Raw genomic sequence first — 23,776 nt, 5'->3', positions numbered from 1 at the left:
ACGAACTCTAAGACAAATTCAGTATTTTAATTGAGGAATGATTTACATATTCGGGCAGTGATAAAAATAGCAATCGACGACTTTTATTTATTTGTAAGGAATTTGAAAAGATGACGCAAAAAACAAGATGTTTACCTTAAAGGGATAAAATGCAGATATAAATAGTTAAACACAAACTTAGCAACACTACAAAGTTCGAGAGATGAAAATACACAACGCTTTCCATTCGCCCGTTGATTTCGGACTTCCATATTCCTCCCGATTGGGACTTGGATATATCGAATTCCTCTTTCCACTCTAACGATGCTGAGGTCAGCAACCACCTGTGTTATTTGCTTATAAGATCTTTTTTCGCTTTGGCTTTTAATATTTTCTTGTAGCTAAATATATCTCCCTTCCACGGATGCACTTCTCCGTTCTCACATACCCAAATTTCTTTAGCAACCTGAAAATAAAGTGATTTTATATTCATTTATATCGCTGCATCAATCCCTATCATCTTAAGCATTTTTACGTGGACAAACTTTCACAAATCCGCGAAAATTATCACCTGCGCAAATTTCTTCAAACTGGCATTTGCTAAAGTAATTTTAGTTATAATTTTAATCAGGCAAATTTGTGAATTTAAATTCACGAGAATTGTGAATAGCAAATTCTTTTTGAACTCCATGAAAAACAAAAAGCATGTGGCGAATTTAAAATACTGATTCTAAACACTCTTTTAAATGATAAAAACAAAATAGTTAATTCCAATGAGTTTTCCAGGAAAACACCAACGAGTGTGGGAAAACTCAAAGTAAAATATTTCGCCTCTAAAAAGCAGGAACTGGTTTCTAAATCTAGTTAAAGCGAATTTTTTAAAGTTTTATTATTTTCCTTGGCAGCGCATTGAAGCATATCGAACACCTCTGCAATGCAATGGTATTGCACAGTTGTAACATAATTAAGAATTTTAATTTGTCAAAAAAAGTCTATACGTTTCGCGATATGCGATTTTTTAAGCGCAAAAATAAATAAATTGGATAATATCTCTAACAAAATTAAACAAATGCAAGAATTTTTTGGATGCTACAAGTATTAAATCATATTGAAGAATTCTCATATGTTAGCCACAAACCAGGATTCTCGACTGTCCGTACAAATGTTTTAAATGAATTAACTTGTGTTATCTTACCTGCATGATGAGCCTAAAGTCGTGACTAATAAGTAGCATCCCTCCATCAAACTCGTTGATAGCTTCCGCTAGCGCATCTATAGTTTCAATATCCAAATGGTTAGTAGGTTCGTCCAGTAGTAACATGTGGGGATTTTGGAATGAAAGCCAACCGAATATGATACGACTACGTTGACCGTCTGATAAATTTTTGATGGGACACGTCTGCAAAAAAAAAAAATAAAAAAAAAATAAGCATATAAAACAAACTTGTTGAAGTTGCTACAATAACTAGTGTTCGTAGCGAATTTGAAATCCTTCACACAGAAATAATTTTCGCGCAGCTCATCGGAGAAAAATAATACAGCTGGGATATGAGTTTAACGCAAAGGTTGGACATGAAATTCGATTTTACAAGCAACAGAAATTCATTATGTTAAAACACCAATAAATTAAAAAAAAAACGAGAAAAACCCTAAAAAAACCTGTTGCACCTTTCAGTTTTTTTTACCTTTTCCCCTTTAAATAGAAGTGACTTGTTTAAATTTTCCGGAATCCTTGCCAGAACTTATTTCAACCACATTTTAATAATTCCTTTTTTCCAGCTACTCTAACAGGCTTAAAAACTTCTTAGCGCACCATTTAAAGACACTTGGACTGAAATAGCTATATGCTAACGAACATTTTGACGAGGAAAGTAACAAAATTATTTTTAGGTACTGAAATTTTTGTCCTTCTTCTGACATAACCAAGAACTGAACGGCTGCGCAGTAACTGTGAGAACCCAAAGTAAATTTGCTTTATCCCCCCTCTGATTTTCTTTTCAAGATAGTCAATTTTCAGGTTGGGTCTGAACCCTGTAAGCCCATAGTAGCTTTTTTAAGGCCTTTTGACGTTAAAAATAGGACTGATGTTACATTTTTTACAATTGAAAAATCAGCGCAACTAGTGTAAAACAGCCTGCCTAAACCCTAAATCAAACATCAGGTGAAACATACAGGTAAAATATACAGGCAAAACATACAAATAAAACATACAGGTAAAACATACAGTCAAAACATACACACCTGCTGCTTTCCAGTCAGTCCGTATCTCCCAAGAAACTTGCGCATGCGTTCTATGTCTTTTTCCTGAGGAAATGTCTTCATCATCCAATCTAGAGCGCTCATTTCCATGTCGAGTATATCTTGCAAGTGCTGAAAAAGAAAATCCATTAAAGCTGCTCCATAGAAAGAAATTTTTAACGAAACTTTAGCAACAAAACGAACGAAACAGGTGAACAATTTAGAATAAAACTCGGGTTGGGTAATTGAATTTGACTCTCTTTATAGAGTCAAATTCAGGGAGATTTTAAAAGTAATGGCACGAGCGTAAAAAAAAAAATGGCTGTAAAAATGTTGCATTTTTATTTATTCTACCATAATGTTTTGTAAAACTAAAATTAAAGAGATTTGAAAAATTTGTTAAAAAATCTACTATAAGAGTTTTTTAAGAAGAATTTTCAAAATTAATAAGAAATTTTCAGTAGAACACAATTCCTCATTGCTATGATCTCTCTGAAAATTAAACTCCAAAATTTAGAAGTATGGAATTTTTTTACGCACTCGTAATACAATGTGAAGTAAATAATAGTAATTACATGTAACATCGAACGAAAAAGACAATCGCGTAACTCAAATTATGAAATTCTCACATTCTTCTGTATCCTCGATTAATAAATTAGTCACAATCGTGTGCTAAAAAAGTACAGATTTTAAGGATAACTGTCCTTTTTTAATAAAACCCAGTGAATCTAGAATTAAGCTTACAAAAAAATTATTAACCCTTTTAATTTATTCCCTTATCTCAAAATTTGGTTGCCTATTTCGGCCCCAAAATTGATTTAGTACAATTTTTTTACATATTCACGCTCAACAGTTCTACTTTCATCAAATTTCACTCACACAAAGGTTATTGAGAAATTTTTCTGCTTTTACCACAGTTATGTGTGTCATGCTGGCAGTTAACCAATCCAAAGAAAAAATAAATCCTGTTTTTTTTTTAAAAAAATTGTTAGGTTGTAAAGATATTCAAAATAATCTGCACATGTCACATGACTAGGTCTTTGGAATGTTGTATTTAAAAAAGATAATCGAAACGATGCAGTGATTTTCATTAGAAAACAAACACGTGAACACAATGAAATTAACGAAAAATGAAATGAACGGTTTAATATCATGTGCGTTAACTTCTGAGTTGTTAATTTCCTGTTATGAGGTGCATCTCAAGTTGTTTGTGCCGTAATCACTCCACACAAATTTTTGGTGGCTTGTTCACACCACACAATTTTTTGTTGGAAAAATACCTATATTGTTTAAATCAAATAAATCAAAAAACAGCTTCAACCAACAATGTGAATTTATATTTCACTAAAATGGGATCAGCTAAATCTGGAAAAACGACTAAACTACTTGAATGTGTGAGCAAAAAATATTGAGTTGTGTACCGTATTACAAATGCTTTTATAAAAATGATTTCGTCTATTTTGAAAATGAATATTTGGATAAAATGATAGTAATGTTCTAAGAAATAGTGATTTATTTAAATACAAAATGTCTTTATCAATACAACTTTTTTTCTGTACCATCTTGAAATAATCTATAGTATAAAACAAAGTGTACCTGATGAAATCGCCCAAATTTCAAATGCTGGTGCTTTCTTATTCTACCCTCAGTTGGAGCGAGCTCTCCACACAACAGCTTTAACAAAGTACTTTTGCCAGCCCCATTTGGTCCAACAAGTGCAATACGTGTATCCAAGTCCATGCCAAAATCTAAGTTTTTGTATAGCAAAGGCTAAAAAGAAAACGTTTATTGAAATCAAAACAGTCGAAATTGGTTTCAGATAAGCTAAGTAGCGTTGAATTTTTATGAGCACTGCAAATTCAAAACTGCAAAAAATTGATTTTACGTAATTTATTACGCTTATTATGAAAACAATTTTGAAAACACTTTTCGTATCTGGTCCAAAGGTTTTTAAATTTTAGGTGATCCAGTACTAAACCGATTTATAAACCAGTTTCTCACAAAAAGTGTTGTATGCTTAAATAGTGATTTGAAACAGAGCTTTACATACCTTTGAATCGTTGTATCGAAAACTAACATGCTCTACTGCAAGCACAGGTGGAGGGAGTTTGCCACAGTCAGGAAAAAAGAAAGATAACGCCTAAAATTTAAAGACAAAAGATATTAGAAAATGGTAGGTGATAGACATTGCAAGTGAAAAATGTAATGTCTGAGTAATGAAACACATTGATGGCCTACAGAGTTCTTATCCATAGCGCAACTTTAATTTGGTCCTAAAGTTTCTCACAAAACATTTTTCATGCTAGGAAATGACTGGAAAAGCTTCAAAAGAAGAACTTACTCTGTCGGTTGTTACTTTTTCTGTCAGTCCACCCTCAATCATTTTTGCTAATGTTTTTTCTTTACTTTGTGCTTGTCGAGCCAACTTAGCACTACCGTGACCAAAACGGGCTATGTAATCCTACATTAAAAAAGTGCAGGAATATCTTTAATACTAAGTATTTTTTAACACAACAGAAAACTTGTTATGGTTACACATTAAAGGACAGCAGATTCATTGCCCAAAATTTGGATATCATTGACGGCCTTTCAAATTCTGTATTCTGTGTAAAGAATACAAGATACCTTCATGTGTGCAATTTCTTCTTGTTCTCTTTTATAAGCCTTCATTTGATTTTCTTCTAACTCAGCCCTAGTTGTAATGAACTGATCATAATTACCCTGCAAAAAAGGTCAACACGTGTACATATTAACCGAAAAATAACAAACATTATTTTCCTTAAAAACTAATTTTACAAAGACCATATTAATTATGTTGCTAAACAGCAGTAAAAAACGGAATTTATCAAATGAAGACTGGTTAATGTCAGTGGATAGTGGCTACTGTGCAATTTTGAAAATTCTGTGAAAAATTTTGTACACATTTTAACAACTGCTTAAATTAAATCGATTAATGAGCATATCCTATACTTTCTCCAAATACACTTACATTGTTTTAAAAACTCTGAAACCTGCCATATTGTTTGACAAACTACATACCGTGTATGTCTTCATTTTAGTTTTTGACATATGCACAATATTTGTGCAAACACCATTTAAGAAATCTTGTGAATGTGATACCAGAACTAATATTCTCTTGTATGTTTTTAATTCCTCCTCAAGCCATACACATGCATCTAAATCAAGATGATTCGTAGGTTCGTCAAGCAATAATATTGATGGTTTTACAAACAATGCACGGGCAAGAGCAACTCTCATTCTCCATCCTCCAGAAAAGTCTCTTGTTTTTGTGGCTTGCATAATTGTTGTGAAACCAAGACCATGAAGGAGACGTGAAGCTGTGGCTTCTGCTCGACCAGCTTCCAGTTCGTCCAATCTTTCATATATGTCCATTAATCTAAGAAACGAAAATAAAGGAAATGGTCAACTGAGATCAAATGACATACAAAGAACACAGGTAATCTCAATTAACTCTTTTTCTTCTATGATTTCTTTTCTCACCATCAGCCTTTAAAATTTAGATGAATTGATATCAGAAGTCATATCACTTGGGTGACATAACGTTAGCAGAGGCTAGACTGGTGTTGGCTTTTTTAAATAAGAATGAATAAAAAACATGCTTTCAACAAAAAATATGCATGACTGTTACATCAAAAACCTTTTAAATCGTTAAAAATTTATGAAAAATTCAATGTAGTTTGATCATGTAGTTTTTAGGAGGAATTCAAGCGTGTCAGCAATGTTTGCTGATATGATTGCTTATATTATTAAAAAAGCTTCTTGTGAGTTTCCTGTGCCATGAAAGCATTGAAAGCATTATATACACAAAAGATTCAAGAAATACCTATCATGAGAGAATTCATCGTCTCTGTGAGCTAACTCTTCTGCTTCCTTTTCCAAACGAAGTTTTTCATTTTGCACCTCCATAACACATTCTAACGCAGTCTTATCACTTGCTTCAATTTCGTTTGTCAAATGAAAGATGTCAAAATGTTCTGGAATTGGAAGTTCTCTGTGAGACAGTGCTGTCATCAATGTTGACTTGCCTGGAGAAAAGAGACATGTCTTGATAATAGCTGTATGCGCTAACAGACGTAAAAATGATTAAATCTATACCCAAAGAACACAAAAAGGAGCAGCATTATAAGACAACAACAGGTATGCCCTGAGATAATAAAATAAAATAATAAAAGAAAGATGCTTGCTTCATTATTGACTATTGAAAACATTAGTGATAAAATGAGAGAATAATTACTCCAAATCTTTGCCTCAAAAAATGTTTGATAAATTTATAAAACGTTCCTATAACACAAGAAGTGGAGATTTTTTTCACTTTGTAATTTTCTTAACGTGTCTGTATTTTTGTAATCATAGCAATAGAGTAGCATTATAACGATTTTCTCAACCTAGTTTTATCAAGTCTTTCGTTAGCCCGTGGAAAAATCCACGGGTTCGCCCGTCGCGGCTAAGCTACCATTTTGCGTGACAGACAGACAGACGGACAGACGTATACGAGCATTATAATATAGATTTTAATTTTAACACTGATAATGGTTATACAGAAATTTAACTTTGATTTTTTCTTTCTTTTAACTACTTTGTTATTTTATTTTAAACTGCCAAAGACGTTTTTGATAAATTGTATAAAAGAAAGAAGCCATTTTAGCCTAATTATTGCACACAAAACACTTTAATAGTTTTGTGATAGATAAAAAAGTAGTTCAAAAAAGAATTTGTAGGCATTTGCCAGTATTTGAAATTTTAACACAGCTGTGATATCTCTCTAATTTATGGGATCTCCTTTTCATTTGATTTTTTAAATCCTTTTAACCCTTTTTGGACAGATTTGTCAACTGATCAAGTAAAAGGTTGGTAGGTCCACTTTTACCATTATTTTTACCAAACTTTGGTGTTTTTTGGCCTGAAATTCTCCCTTATAATTTTTAAAATTGGCAAGACAAGTCATATACCACATCAGTAGCCAATATTGGAAGGCACAAGCTGAGTCCTCCCATTCAAAATAAAAATTTGGACTAGAGAACACACAAAAACACCAGAATAGAGAAAGAAAATAAAGCCAAAAAGATGAAGCTAAAAAGTTTTTTAATGTGTGGTTAATCAGCAGTCACATCTGCACCAGTGAAGGATTGCATGGGTAGGTATCAGCAGTAATCCGCGGGTACAAACTACAAAGGGGCAATATTGATGATATCTTAGTCTATGTTATGTAGAGTCAGTGAATTAGTTAGGATCTGACTAGCTTGACTTTCAATAGGCTTTTTTGGTTCATTTTCTCACAATAGAACCAAAATGATTATTAACTCCAGGGTACAATATTATCATATCTGTTAGAAAATTATGATCACTACCCTGGGATTTCACGTTCCTTTGACAGGAAAATAGCATTGGTTTCCCACTGCTAACTGACTAACTAACTGACTATCTAAAGTATGCTGAACATAATTTTTGTCACTTATTTTATGCCAAAATTAGTGCAAAAATTAAAACTACTTTATTTTCGACAAAATTTGATACAGTTAACAAATAAAGTATGCTGAACATGATGGTGACATCAAAATTTTGATTTTTTGTTACATAAATTTCATTTTAGGCCAAAATTGGTCCAAAAATTAAAACTACTTTATTTTCGACAAAATTTAGCACAGTTAACAAAAAAAGTATGCTGAACATGGTGACATCAAAATTGCAAGACTTTTAACCATGAATGATAGGCTGTAATTTTTGTTTGCAATTTCTTTCAAAATGTGAGTTTTTTATGACACGTTTCGTTTTGTTTGCGTTTGTTGGAAGATATAATGTCACTTGTGTGCTTTATCTTAAGAGCGTCATGCACCAAACCTCTTCGAATGTTTGGCACAATAACACAATGAATTAGCAGGTTGTCATCAAATATTTTGGTAGTGAGCAGAAATTCTTAGAGTTCCCTGGGCTTCTTGTTATATATTAGAATCGCTGACACAAACAAAATTTTTAATGCTTGAATGCATGATTTATCGCATGGTATTTTTTTATTGACAGGCCTGACCATACTGAAAAATGACTGAAAAATGACTAAAATTTGAATTTTTCTAGTACAATCAAGTATTAATTTTAAATTCAAGTATTCCAGTTTTTCCAGTATGAATGGTCACCCTGTTTTTACTATAATTTTCATGAGTTTTCAAGACACAAAAAACACCAAAAATGGCAGTGCTTTTATAGCTAGACAGAAATACTCACACATTCAAGGTTATAAGGTTTTTCTTCAGGAAAATGATGGACATTTTTTTAAGGTCACTTCAGTCTGATTGTAAGGTTTTGTCTATCAGACACCCTGAGTTAAAAGATCATAAATAAATTTCCAAGGTACTTTTACAAGTTAAACAAACCTGAAAGATTTGCATGAGAAATTCTAAATGATATATTGTTTGGTGATACTTATTGTTTTTTAAATATTTGTTTTTCTTGCTACCTTGATAGCTGCTTCGATTTTCTTGTTTGTTAAAAATTTCAATCTAGCGTCAGTCTTTTTTGTGGCATGCAACCCTGTTACGTCATGTTTATGTACCACTCAAATTAATGACTTTCATTTGCTATAATTAAAGACTTTCATAACCAAAAACAATTAATTTGCCTTCACAACAAAGTATACTAGCGGTCTAAGCAATAAATCGAAAAAAATGATATATTAGTAGCAAGTGTGTGCATGTTTTCTTGATTTCTGCCAGCGAGGGCGGAATCTTTAAAATCGCCTGAGGAGATAGAAGGGTGAGATTGATAGAGACAGCGGACCTAGGCTAGACGCAAAGACTTATCCAGGCTCAAGCCTAAATCCTCGTTTTGACAGATTTTTTTCTGAGAAAGAGGCTGAAAAGAGTTTTAAGCCAATAAGAATCCTAACAGTGCAACAAATTGTTTTATTATCCAATGAAAAATACTTTATTTTAAAGTTTATATGCTATCGAAAGTTAAAGCTTGTGCAGTGATGCTACACACAATGAGGCTCGTCTTATAATGCACTATCTTTGATGTTATTAACGTTTCCTTTTAATAATTATGTCATTTCCTTCTGTACAATTTTACAAGCAGGTAGACTAAAGCTATATTCAGCAGAACTAATTAATTATTTATGAATTTTAATTTAGAGGAATTGTTGAGGCTGAATATTTTTGGTGAAAGGTAAAGTGTGTTATAAAAGAAAGAATAAGAATATGTAGTCTGAAAATAACATTTCGTAACTGATTATGCAAAAAAAATTTGCTGCCACATATTTTCCAACTTGTTTTTCAGAAAAAAAGAGAAAATAGATAAATTTTCAGTCTTGCCGTTGTCCTTATTTTGTTTTTATTGTTCCTAAATTTTTAGGTTTATTTTTTTTTTAAATTGTTCTTATAGAGAAATAAAGTTTACAATTGATTGATTTACAGTTACAACAATAATCAAGAATTGAATTTTAAAATTTCAGAATATTCAATGATTTTGTTTAGTCCTCTTCAAAGTTCAGTACTTTTTCAGATTACTGCTAATGGCGGAAATCTTTAAGCCGCAGGGCTTCTTGTTTTATTTCAAAACGAAAAAAATTTATTCCAACAAACAGGTTGTAAAAATTACTGATCTATAGCCTATCAACCTGGGTGGTATATTGCTCAAATGAGTGTTGCCAACCTCTCCCAACAATCCTTGGGGACGAGGTTGCCTAAGTTACTCGGTAGATGGCTATATATATTCAAAAATGTTAAAAACTAATAGAAAAGAACACTACTTTAAGAGACAGAAATTACTGTCTAATTAAAGTTTGTTTTCTTATAATGTTTTTCCAATATGTAGTGAAACATCAACGTTGCTGGTTTCGTCTTAACCCTATTGGGTCCGGGGTTTTTCGAACAAATTATGACCAGGGGGGGGAAATCCGCCCCCTTAATAACTTTACATGGGGTTGTTCAAGTTGAATCAAACTTGGCACACTTATAGTGAGCATAAAAGGAACAAAATAGCAGCAATAAATTTTTGTTTGCATCAGCACATTTTCTGTGACGTCATCAGAAGCTTGAAATTTGTTAAAAATGACACTATCTGCTTACAATTTAATTACTTTTGTTCCAGATCGAATTTTTGCATTCTGTTTGAAGTTTCTGAAGGCTAAATAAAAGTTATTTAACATATTTTCTGATTTTTTCATGGATCGCATAAAAAATTGCTAAAAATTGCCCAGGTTTTTTCCGATTTTCGGGTAAAATCCGACAAAATCGAGAAATCGGATTAATCATGTGTCCAAATTATGCAAAATGATTCTTCTTAATAAAACAAAGTTGCGTTGCAAGTTTCAAGTTCTAAGGGTAATCCTAACAGGAGTTATTAAATTACCCGTTATAAGGACTTCATAGAGATTTTAAGGTCGAAGCCTCTGAAAGGTATGGGACCTAAAAATGCAGCTGTCTAATAGATAAATATTAAAAGTCAAAAGATTCATAGCCATATAACATAGCAATAAGGAGTTATTTATAAAAAAACCGTCAGGCCCCCCCCCCTGGCCCGAATAGGGTTCGTATTAAGAATGTTCAGGTATGAAAATATGCAACTAGTTTCAACTAGTATGCTAAGCTTGTCCATAGGCCTTTTGGCTCTGAACTTACTTTATCCACAAGTAGTGACAAACTGTTTTAATGATGTATAAGCAGCGGAAAAAAAATGTTAATTTATTTGTCGCTAAGGGTTTGTTGCCATAGGAGCTAACCAAGCTATACTCTGAACAATAAACAAGCTATACTCTGAACAACAATAAAATTGATAAACAATTATTTTTTTTCGTTGTAATATCTCTAGTTTTTTTTACGTATGTGTAATCACACAAAGTCTTAGAGACTTCTATTTTTTTTTGATTTTTTTCATGTCAAATAATTACTGACAATATTATGCTTTAAAAATATGTTGTTTTATACGTCGGTAAATGCTGAGTAATGTCACGAATTAGAAAGTCTGCAACCACCCTTAACCCTACTCAAGCTTTGAAGGGGGCTGATTCACCCCCTACCCCAAATTGAATACTTACCACAACCATTAGGACCTAGTAATCCATATCTTCTACCACAATTAAGCTCAATTTTAGCATCAGTCAAAAGTTCAGCTCCATGAAATCGCAAAGATATTTGCCCCAAATGCAAATCTCTTGATTCTGGATGTGAAAGTAACACCCCTGTTACTGAAAGGTTCGATATCTTCAATTTCTCTAACTTGCTTGCAAACGAACCATTCTCAACTCCATTTGTGACTTCATTTACTCCATTAGAAGTGCTTTCTGCTGAACTTTTTGCAGCCGGTTTACCACGTGTTTGGTTTTTCTTTTTCTCCTTTCGTTTTTTGGCTGCTTCTGATGGCATGTTGTTGATAGAAGTGGACTAAAAAACATTCAAGAATTTTTTAGGATATTGCATCTATATATCACCATTACGTCATGCAATTATGATACTTGTAGTCATGTAGGAACACTTTTCTCGAGTTTCACATGATAAGAAACAGGCATGTTCTTATATTATTTGAAACAAATCTTTACTAAACACCATAAGGGAAATTTTTCACTGACAATATGAGTATGAAAAAACACTTTTTTAATAGTGTTTAAATTTCAATCAGGAAAAAATTCTCCATTTAGAACAAGTATTTTTTCTAAACCAAGAAAATTTCCAGAAATAGAAACAATTTCCATTACTGGAACTTGGCCTAACCGGATAACACTTATTTAGACTCATAAGGACTACACCCTCTGTTCTTTTTACTGTACTGGAATGAAGATACCTAACATCGTGGACCGAGTATCATGCACATCAAGCACAATTTGCAATGTTGTCTAGACAGGGTTTCCACTGAAAATATGGTATCAAATTTCCTGACTTTCCTGACTTTTTGAGGTCAAATTCCCTAAGTTTCCCTGACTTTTTTTAAGAAATTCTACAGCCAAACAGAAAAACAAATTAACTAAAACCGTTTAAACCGTATTTGTCACATAACTTACAAGAGCTTTAATCCATATATACTACATAAAATTGCTTAAGAGTATGTTACTTCTACTGAATGAGTAACAGAACTTGTCAGTACTTATCAAAACAATTATTAAGAAGAGCTTCAACAGTGACCACATCAACGTATTTAATTTTAGACAAAAAATTCCCTAACTTTTCCCTCACTTCCCCAAAAATGGGTTGTTTTTTTTCACAGATGAAGATAAATATTTTCATGGTCATAAGCTTCTTTCTTTTTCAGACGGCTCCAACTTAATTAGTTGCTCTACGGGTCCAACTGATCCTCATTTTAAGGAAAACAAAAAAATAATAATACAAGCAAAAAAGTTTTATTGTCATAACACCCTTTGTTTTGATATTATAAATGTTTAAAATTACGCTTGCTAAAATCTAATACTGCAAGACTTTTAGTCAATACCATTTAAGAAAAATAATAAAGACCAGGGTAATATACGCTTGTCATAACACCCTCCTCCGTCATGAATTTTAAATAAATACTTTTAATGCGGCGAAAGACTTTAAATATTGTTAACTAAACTATTAAATTAACTAAACTAAAATATTTTGCACTCAAATTTAGATTTTCTTATAAGACTTTGCAAAAACCATTTAAAGAACACTAAACTTTTTTATCAAAATAACTTTTGTTTTTTTTTTGTTATTTTAAGTGGGAGAATAATAACTTGTTGAGTGCTAGTTACATTTTTTAATGAGAAATTTTTTTTTCGCAATTAAAAAATATAAACTTTGTTTCTACTTTTTTATAACTGATCCCATGCTGTTGAATGATGCAATCACTTGCTTTACCTCAGGATGTCCACAATTTTCCTGCCCTTTTTCAGTTAAAAAATCAGACATTTAATTGTTTGAAAAAACTATTGTACAGAGCTCAAGGATTTTTCACTGTTCATAAAATTTTACTATATAATTGCCAGAGGGGAGGAGGGGAGTCAAATATCAATCGGCCATATACTAATAAAAAATCCAAAATCATTTGTCTACGTACTCTAGGCAAAAATCAAATTTGTTTATAGGAAGCAACTTTAGAATAACTTCACAGTTTTTACCAACAAGCTAACTTATATAGTCATTTAGCCCATATGCCAACAAGCAAACTATAGCCAACCAGGAAACATGGCATCCAACTTAGCCAACGATGAATTTCCCTTAGAGCAGTAGAACACTTTTACCCAATTAGGAAGTGTTACTCGATCAGGTAAAAATATCTGATCTGTTAAGTAATGGGGCATGGTACATGCAGTTCTAGTTGAACTTACCATATTATAAATGACATCACTCACTTGAAAATTCACTTTATATGTAAAAACATGAACACATAACACCTCTTTTTCATGTGTTTTGAAATTTGGTATGTTTGTAGAACAAGCGTTGTGTGAAAAAAAGCATGAAGATTTTAACTATTGTCAAATTGAATATTAAAGGTTATTATTACTTTAACTATTTGCTAAAAATGCAAGCAAAAAAAGTATATAATATTTGCCATGCAGTTTAGTTTTTGTGTTGGTATTCTAAAAACAGCTAGCTACTGCCCTGGTGACGGTTTCAGGAATTTTAAAAAATTGTTAATTTAAAGTTAGCTACAGTGAATGAGAAATTATATAACAGGTAAGCAAAATAATTAACTTTTAACGAAAAGACAAATCAACACAAATTTGTGATAACCATACCTAGTCCCTGTAGACACTCGACCCTTTTCGGTTTCGATAGCTCATGAAATGGTCGATTCCGGTAAAATATTTCCCTTCGAAGGAAAAAAGTTATTCCGGTTGAAAAGACGGACCAGAACGCGTATGTACTCGTGTTGGGAAAACAATGTCCAGTGAGAACAGTGTAAGTTTCCAGAGTTAGTTTTCTTTTTGATGCAAATGAATAATCTGAAAGAATGTGATTTTTAAAATCTTTACCTGAAACTTGATAAAATTTGAAATCTTTAGACTTGTACAGCAAACTGCTTAAGAAGATATACTTTTCCTTTATACACTGCTATTTAAATTATGCAAGCGTTGCATGGGGTAACACTAATATAACAAGACTAGTCGTTAAGCCCGTGGAAAAATCCACAGGGTCGCCCGTCTTTTAAATTAACCCGTTGCAACAAAGTGGACAGAAATATATCGCATTTGGTATTGATGCGCATTTTGAAAATTTCGTGTTTCCGTTACGAGACACGGCTTTCGCGGACATACAGACAGACGACGACGGCTATTACTGAAAAGATTAAAAAAACTGCACATTCGGCAAAAAAACATGCCAATAGGATGATGTTACAAGAGAACAAATGTTCCCATTCTAGACCATTGCTAAAAGAACTGGGTATTCTTAATGTATGTCAGCTAAACATTTTTCAAGTCCCTATTTTATGTATAAGATTGAAAATTTAATAGCACCAAATATATTCATCACATTATTTAAGAAAGTTCAACGTCAATATCCAACTAGATTTTCAGGTAACAATTTTGTTCGGCCAAAAATCATATCTAATGTAACAAAATATTAAATATCAAACCGATACCCAAAACTCTGGAGAATGCTTCTAAATGATGAGATAAAAAGCATTCCATCTACAAAAAAAATTAAAAATGATACATATATAAATATTTACAAATTTATGCTTATACTTAAGTGTATGTAGAACTTTTTAAAATAGTTGTGAGTAAATTTCTTTTGCCGAAAAATAAAAATAAAAAAACAAACAAAAACCTATTAAAACAGTTTTTTTTGTGCTAATCGATCCTGCTGCTTAAAACCGGGGCTTATAAGTACAAGTCAACCGTAACATTAACACCACCAAAAAAGCATTTTACATGGCGGATTTAGTTAAAAATTTATACACGCCAATTCAATGATGCTGAATATAATCTTATAGTCAAAACACCAATATTTTAAAACGTTACAAAATATGTTATTCAGGAAACGTGTGTTTCTTTATCGTCGTAGATAGAAGTTCATATCTTCAATCGTATTTTATCTATCGTCTGAAAAATAATTTATAACACTAACTATGGTTAAGTGTGACACAATTTCTTTTTCTCCACAGCTCGTTCCCAATCATATTTTAATTTTGTGTATTTCATGCTGCATTACACAAATTTCAGAAGTTGAAACACCCGTAGAGCATCACTCCATCGCTTTACAAGATTTTGAATCTTTTTTTCTTCCAGTATCTTTATTTGTGAAGTTTTTTTTCTGCAAGTTGGAGATACAATAAAACCACCTTGGGTAGCAGACATCTTTTATAGCGGAAATTTTCTATAACAGACGCTTTTTTCAGGAACGGATAAAATGACGGTCAAACCATAGATATGGTAAAACTCTTATAAACCAGACTTCTATGTAACGGACACTTTATAGCACCTCTCTTTATCGGATGGGCTTTGTAAATTTTCATTATAATACCCTAGAACAGACCTTTCTATAGCTCTTATTATTTAGCAAGTCATTGAACGTGAAATTCGAAGAGGGATTTCCTGTTTTACTCTACCCGAACACATTACAACAGTTTTTTTGAGACAATTTGGGCCATTTTGAGAGTAATTCTACGAAAATGCAATCGAATGGAAACGAACCAACTGTATAAGCAACAATGAAAGCTGACGGAAATAGACGCGTCGTGCGTAGTTAAAAACACGTTATTTTTATTCAGCATTTTTTGCACCCACGCTGCTCATGGCGTTCTATTCTTCCACGTCAACTGACACTCTCTACAAGTTTTACAAATAATATCGCAAGGGTGGTATCAAGTAATGCCAAAAAAACCTAACATAATTTCTCTTAACTGTAATGAATTTACAACATCACAATGTACCTTACATCTACCTTACAGATTGTATTTTCGTCCATGCGTGTATTTGTAAATATGGCGTTGTTCAAATTTTCTAAAAGTTTAGCGTTAAATTTAAACCTGAAAAACTTATTACCCATGTTTTGAAATAGTGTGCATATTTCCTAAACTTGGAATTGAAAGTATTGAAGGTATATATTTTTGTTCCCAGTGCCTGCTGTCTCTTTTTTACATGTGGTCGCATTCTCGACCAAAGAGCTCTTTGAGATTAACTCAAAACTACTTTCGATGTTTTAATCTCAAAAAGCTCTGGGGGTGAGAACGATCTGGTCGCTCTCCGTGTCATTTATTAAAAATAAAATACACACTTTTACACTTCCCGCTGTTTAAATTTCGTGTGTTTTAAATTGGGTGCATGTAAGGTGCACACGAAAAAATTAAACTGTTTTGTTATTAGCAGCTGCTGTTCTTGGTTGCGGACTGTTTATGTTTCATTTTTGATCTGATCAAAGAGATTTCTTTTGTTTTCAAGAGACTTCTTATTTTTGCGCCGTAAAAGACTTTAAGAATGGTTCCAGAAAGCTTGAAAAATGAAAAATAATTAATTGTATGATCCACGATGGCATTATTCATAAAAATTGTTTTTGTGACCCTCCATTTAAATTATACCCATTCCCACTGTAAAGAAAGATCCTGTTCGATGTGATAAATGGATTAGACTTTTAATCGTGTGGATGCTAAGGGTAAACCCTGGACTCCCAATGCGCATAGCAGAGTTTGTTCTGAACATTTTGTAGATGACGAATCCTCCTTAAAAAACCCTTTGCCCACACAAAATCTTGAATATAATGCTTCTTTAAGAATTAAAAATATTTCTGCTCATTCGTCGAGAAGAACTATTACATATTCTTCAGAGGATTTATTTGCAGACAAATCTAATTTATCTTCAAATGTTGTTGCACCTATTGTTTTCTGTGTGGAAGGAAATCCTGTTATATCTATCCACACTCCATCAACAAAAAGCAAAACATTCAACAACAAGTATGGTTACACCACAACATTCAACAATAAGTATGGTTACACCACAACATTCAACAACAAGTATGGTTACACCACAACATTCAACAACAAGTATGGTTACACCACAACATTCAACAACAAGTATGGTTACACCACAACATTCAACAACAAGTATGGTTACACCACAACATTCAACAACAAGTATGGTTACACCACAACATTCAACAACAAGTATGGTTACACCACAACATTCAACAACAAGTATGGTTACACCACAACATTCAACAACAAGTATGGTTACACCACAACATTCAACAACAAGTATGGTTACACCACAACATTCAACAACAAGTATGGTTACACCACAACATTCAACAACAAGTATGGTTACACCACAACATTCAACAACAAGTATGGTTACACCACAACATTCAACAACAAGTATGGTTACACTACAACATTCAACAACAAGTATGGTTACACCACAACATTCAACAACAAGTATGGTTACACCACAACATTCAACAATAAGTATGGTTACACCACAACATTCAACAACAAGTATGGTTACACCACAACATTCAACAATAAGTATGGTTACACCACAACATTCAACAATAAATAATCATCTTTTATAAATAATAAACTTTTTACTTCAACTCATATTCAACCTAACATATTAAGTATCAAAGATATGAAAAATAAACTACCATACAAAAAAAATAAATAATACTGTCAACAAAAATTCTGATGACATCAATTTTCAAAATATAGTTATATATATTGTTAGGTTTCACGGGTACCTAGAACCTTACGCACGAGTTAAACACAAATTTTGCTGCGGATGTTGTAATTAAATTTATAAATTGAGATTCAAACGTAATAAATTATATAAACATATGCAACAGCAAAATAAACAGCGTGTAAAAACTTGAACGTGTGATTGAAAAAAGGTTGAAAATTGAATAAAATCTTCTGATACGTTTTTAAGAGCTCACTCTGGCTTCTCACTTGTGTCAAACGTTGGATCCGAATACGGGGAAAAAAACGTAAACCATGATATATAGGCATACAATTAAATTTTTATTTTCCTACGGGATTATTTTTGAATAAAGTACCGAACAGTCTGTAAACAAATCGAGACATACAACACAACTTTACAATATATCATCGATCTCCTTGCTTCATATTTAACCCACTAAAATTATCCATGTATTAGTAGTGGTAGTTTGTTCTTTGTACCTGGCTGCAAGTTCTTTGTTACTTCCAACAACTTGTTTTTTTCGTATGGAGAGAAATTTTGTGAGTGCCAAACGACTCCATAGCTTGAAATCATTTAACGTAAGCTTGCTACGTAAAACTGGTTCACAACTTGAATTACTAGCCATAAAAAACCAACAATAGCAGCTCTCCGACTTAACTTGAGGCACCGATAGCTCAAAATTTTTGTGAATTCGTGGCACGGATTCAATATAAGATGCACGAAATTAAATTCCGGCATGCTCGGCGAGATTGTAATGCCGTGTTTTGGTGAAAAGAATTTTTGGGAAAACATTCTTTGTGTTCTGCCAAATTAAATTCCGCCAATTTCGCCATATATACCACTATTAAATTTCTTCTTTTTAACTAACAACTACCCTCGGCAGTCCTGATTACTTACTGGCGTTCTACGTTTATGCAGCGGGCTGTGTAATCTAAATAAATTCTTTATATCCCAAAAGATGCCGACCTCACTTCTTTACTAATAGGTGATCTGCTCTATTTGATTTAAAATATTTCTGCAAGGCAAGAAAAACTTCTTTCGCACATTTGTGTCAAATAGCAAAATATGCACAAGATTAGGATTTAACCAAATGACCTAAGAGTCCTAAGTCCGCTGTTAACATTGAAGTGAACTTTGACAAAATTGCGTGCAGTATAGAAATGACCTACATAATTAATGGTGGGGACAAACTTTGAATTTTGCGCAATCTGAATCTCTCATAAACGAAATAAAAACTCTATTTTTGTTGAATAGATTTATTTGAATACACAAAAACCTGATGGTATTATCTGCATGTTTTTTTTAAAAAAAAATTATAATTGTTATTATTACTTAATATAATTACTCTCCAATCTCGTCCTCAGGGCATTTTGCTTTCAGATTAATTTGATGGCAGCGAAAATGTTGGCCGCTCCGTCACAAAGGCTTAAAGGGTCCATGAGCTAGAGCATGTCGTTCTCACTGGATATCACGTTGTTATAATCTGCTTTTCATAATCTGGTCTGCAAATTTCTTTTTAAAGTGACCGGTACCGAAAAAACATTATTTCGGGCGTTTAGTTCAGGGTCATTGGCGCAATTCTGAATCGAATAGTTTCAACATGGTAGCTGATTTTTTAAATTTTAGCTTCATGTTCTTCTTTTCTTCCTATTTGCTTTGATTTCGCAACAACTAGAAAGCCTGATGTAAAGTTTACCATCTATAATGAAGAGAGATTGGACAGTGGTAGGAAATACTTCATGTAATGCTTCCTTTGTCAACTTTTACTTACGTTAGGAGAACTTTGACAGTCAGGGTAAACACTTTAATTAGGCGACGGTAGGCTAATTAGGGCATACCACCTATTTAGGCGACTCATTGTAGCTTAGTTAAGCCATATGTAACCTATTTAAGACATTACAATATTTAATGGCTTTTCACACATTCCTAAGAAAAAATTGCAAAAAATCTTTGTTCAGAATGGATAGTCTACGCGACCATGATTCCAAAATTGTCACTCGTGCCTCGATATGTTCGCGCAACTAAGAATTATGTTAAAATGAAATATATAACCTAATTAGGTTAAGTGTCGCCTATTTAGGTGACATTTTCGTCCGCCATATTTATTTTTTCCCTGCGGCGTGAATGGCTGAAATCCATTATTTAAAACAACAAATAGTGCCACACAAGGTTTGGGCCATAAGTTACCAATGTACGATGCAAATAAGACGATAATTGGTCAATATAATCTGCAAAGTGGACAGATTTGATTCACATAAAAATTGTAATGCGAAACACAATGATTTCGACGTATTTACAACAGAAAGTTTTCGTTCGCGTAGTTAGACTACGGGTAGCCTCATTAAACTACATCACGTCGCCTAACTAAACGACTTCGCCTAATTAGGTGTTTACCCTGACTGTTTGATCAGACATTTCAACCTCTTTCCCAACAAATGGGGGAGGGGCAGTGTCCATACTCAAGTTACCACGAGAAACGTCAATTTGACGTTTGTGACTAGGTGCAATTTCAATTTTGACGTTTCCTCTATGGAAATTTGACTTTTGAAGCTAGCTAATAACTTTGATTTTAGTTATAAATGATGACATTTCATCTCAAAAAAAACTTATGTCATATTGAAAATGTATTTGTGGTTTGGATAATGAATTCATTAACTATTAGTTTTTTTCAAATCCAATAACCTCCAAAAATCCAGTAACCTCCAAAAATATTTTATTAAAATTGACTTCTCCTAAACACATGACCAAATGGTTTTTTAAAGACGCTGCATTCATAATAGCGATTTTCCTTACCATAGTAGTGCTTGAATATAACTTCACATGTACGCAAGTTTTACGATTTTGTGTAATGACCTTATTGCTACATAAAAACCTTTGCATATCTTTTATTTACACGTTTTCTTTTCTTATAATGGTGCAACATTTTCTCATTACTCTAGAATGGAATAGGCAGATTTTCAAGCTTAATGAAAATACTGTGATTTTTAAGCTACCATGATAATGTTTTTTTGTTATTTCAAAACGAAATTTGTTGATTTTCATGCTTTGATGAGAGTTTTATTTGTTATATATAGGCTTTAGGGTTAACAATAAAAACAAAAGTCCTGATGTTACCAAAAGCTTTTGAAAAGGTTATAACTATTGTGTGCAGTTACATTTAAGTGACTGTACATATTGTGAGTTATGATTTACAGAATAAACGCTTTAATATTTTCAGTCTTTTTTAAAAAAAAATAATGCAATTAATATAACGTTGCTATACCAAATATATTAGTTTTTTCAATGTTTTATCTTAAAAAAGATCAGATAGGAGATTATCATACTATTTTTTGTAATCCACGTTTCATTAAATATCTAGTCAATCAAAGTTGACTAGAGTAACGAACACACTCCCATGGTATATACATATAAGTAAAAAATTTGTTTGCAACAGATAAGTGCAATCTTTATGCAATATTCCTACATTTGTATATCAAGATTGTATATCTGTATTCTCTTTTACTATGCACACAATTTTAGCACACAACATTCTACACTAACCATCCTCACCTATGGGTTTTGCATAGCAGAATCTGTAGTTGCTAGAAAAAAAACTTTTTCTATTAGCTATGTACAGTCTTGTGGAAGGCCTCGGTAGAGCTCTGAGTTTGAGTTGAGATTTAAATTTGCATCTTGTCTCACATTAAGTAAAAATGATACTCTAGGAGACAAAAAATTGACAACCAAGTCAGAAACTACCCCAGGGTAGTTTCTGACTTTTTGATATTGGGAGGCAGTGCAAGAAAACAAACATTGTTTGAACATTAAAAAGTGAAAAAAGAGGGCCCCGGGAGAAGAAAAATTATATCATACAATTTTTACAATTTAGAATTCTAAACCACAATCTTGTAAAGTAACAAAACGCTTTTTAAAAGATTTATTGTTCTTATTTCTCCGTTTAGTAGTAAGAGCATAACTTTCAACCTTGTTCACTTCGCCTGGTGTTTCCTTTTATATATCCAAATGGAGAGTTGTTTGTCTTCACTTTACAATATGGAGAAAGAGACAAGAGGGGAAGGGACTTCAAAATTCAGTCTTTTTGGTTTTAATTTGTAGAATTTTTCATAAATGTGTTTATGACCAGTGTCATAATAGTGTCATTATCAATAATACTTCACAGTCATGTAATGAGAAAAGTAAAAAAAAAACTAATCAATTAATAAATAAAGCCAAAATTATTAATTCTGACCCAATGTAAATTGTTTGATAAGACATTGGTATGAAATATTTTATTAGACCTGAAATAAAACGATTTTATGATTTCAAATACACTTCAGAACAATAAATAACTATTATTGGGCAAAGTTAGCAAAGCTTAAAAAAACATGCAGTTTTCCATAAAAAAACAACACAACGAACATTTTAGGAAAAGAAAGTTATTGTTAAATCCTAACAAATTTTCATTCTCTATATATTTATATTCATACTCTATTTTTTTTTTCATTTTCAGAGCTCTTTACCTTCGAAAGTACCCCAAATATATAACTTCAACCACTTTGCCTCTACAGTCATCAAATTATTACAAACTTACTTTTATCTCTAATTCAAACTCTAGTTATATTTACATAACTAGTGCAGTTCCAAAAGCCCTAGTTATATTTTCTAAAATCTGACCCCAACTCCTAAATTCTCCTATAATTTCCTAAAATTTTAAGTCCAATATTCTCTAAAGCCAGGGTTCCCACAGATCCTTGTAAATCCTCGAATCTCCTCGATTTTCATTTTCCTCCTCATATCTTCTGAATTTTTTTCCAAACGGCGCAAAATATTTTCAGATCAGAAAAAGAGGCTAAAATTGACGAGTACAAGTTCAAATTGCAATCAATTAACAAGAAAAAAGATTATCTATGAAATAAGTATTCTTTGTTATTTTTCATTTTTTGATAAAAATTCAAAGATTTTTCTAATTCCCATCATCATAGTTTAAAATTAGGTAGATATTGTAGATATTGTGTTTGCCTTTTTTTAAATAATTAACTTCCCTGTTAAAAGACGAAAGAACCATTTTTCGTTGACCTAAAAAACTCCTCGATTCTCCCTGATTTTGTTTGTAAAAGTAAGAATAATCCCTTTGATTCTCCTCGCTTATTTTCGAAATTGTCCTTGAATTTTACTAAATTTCTCCTCGAATCTCCTGGATTGAGACTTTTGAAATGTTGTGGGAACCCTGAAAGCAAAATATTATTCAAAAGAAATTATAATTATTTATTCTATTTCCTCACATTTATTATCCACCATTTATGTTGCTTGTACAAACACATCTAAATCTGGTTAAAAAGTGTTGGTGATCTTACAACGGCACATAACTAGCATTTAAGCACCAGGGACCTTTTTTTGCTTAAACCTATCAGAAGGAGGATTAGAAATATGTTGCGCAAGTAAAAAGGAATCAACAGTATTACGCAAGTTACGTAAGCAATAATAGATCAACTGCTTGAATAAAACTTGCAAAGATTTATACACTGTAATATGCTTGATGTTAATGTTTCGTTGTGTTCCTTGAACAACACAAGATGTGCATTGTTCAACTATTCCATCATAATGCGAGAAGAATGGATACTATATTTATCCAACACTTAGTTGCTATAGGGAACAGCCTTTTTTGCAGAAAATTGAAGAAACTAGTCCTGCTAAATGTCTTTTCTTTGTTAAAAAAAGTTGCATTTTCTGACACATTTTTGGTCAAGTATCTGACAATGCAATGTTTATTGCACAATTAACTGTTTATGTAAAATATGCAATATTTAACCAGGAAAATAGTTTGGACAATAGTCAGGATTAAATGGCTTGAAATTTCGTATGTCCTGCTTATACTTCTCAACAAAACCAATGATGATTATTTTATACCAGATAAAAAATGAGACATGGCTGTAAATACATTAAAAATCTATTAAGTATTCTCAAGACAGCATAAATATT

At 32.3% G+C, this 23,776-nt stretch overlaps 1 protein-coding gene across 1 annotated transcript; it reads right to left on the bottom strand.

Annotated features, from left to right (window-relative positions):
* Positions 1-6: 6 nt before the first annotated feature.
* Positions 7-13,994, bottom strand: LOC130621563 (ATP-binding cassette sub-family F member 2-like). The gene is made up of 11 exons (XM_057436867.1): positions 13,922-13,994; positions 11,267-11,612; positions 6,062-6,263; positions 5,257-5,614; positions 4,843-4,938; positions 4,559-4,678; positions 4,268-4,357; positions 3,814-3,987; positions 2,221-2,349; positions 1,175-1,378; positions 7-445 (listed from the first exon to the last, which is right to left on the bottom strand). Exons 2-11 carry the CDS (start codon positions 11,592-11,594, stop codon positions 329-331), a joined length of 1,818 nt encoding a protein of 605 aa, XP_057292850.1. The 5' UTR covers positions 11,595-11,612; positions 13,922-13,994; the 3' UTR covers positions 7-328.
* Between the last annotated feature and the right edge of the window lie 9,782 nt (positions 13,995-23,776).

The sequence above is a fragment of the Hydractinia symbiolongicarpus genome, chromosome 12, assembly GCF_029227915.1.
Source record: "Hydractinia symbiolongicarpus strain clone_291-10 chromosome 12, HSymV2.1, whole genome shotgun sequence".
Taxonomy (NCBI): domain Eukaryota; kingdom Metazoa; phylum Cnidaria; class Hydrozoa; order Anthoathecata; family Hydractiniidae; genus Hydractinia; species Hydractinia symbiolongicarpus.
This window is presented reverse-complemented; position numbering and strand designations above follow the sequence as displayed.

Coding starts and splice junctions, on each gene's coding strand:
- LOC130621563 (XM_057436867.1), bottom strand. CDS start 11,594: ATGCCATCAGAAGCAGCCAAAAAACGAAAGGAGAAAAAGAAAAACCAA. Junction 3,988..4,267: donor TTCGATACAACGATTCAAAG/GTATGTAAAGCT, acceptor TTTTCTTTTTAG/CCTTTGCTATACAAAAACTT. Junction 1,379..2,220: donor GACTGACTGGAAAGCAGCAG/GTGTGTATGTTT, acceptor TTTTTTTTGCAG/ACGTGTCCCATCAAAAATTT.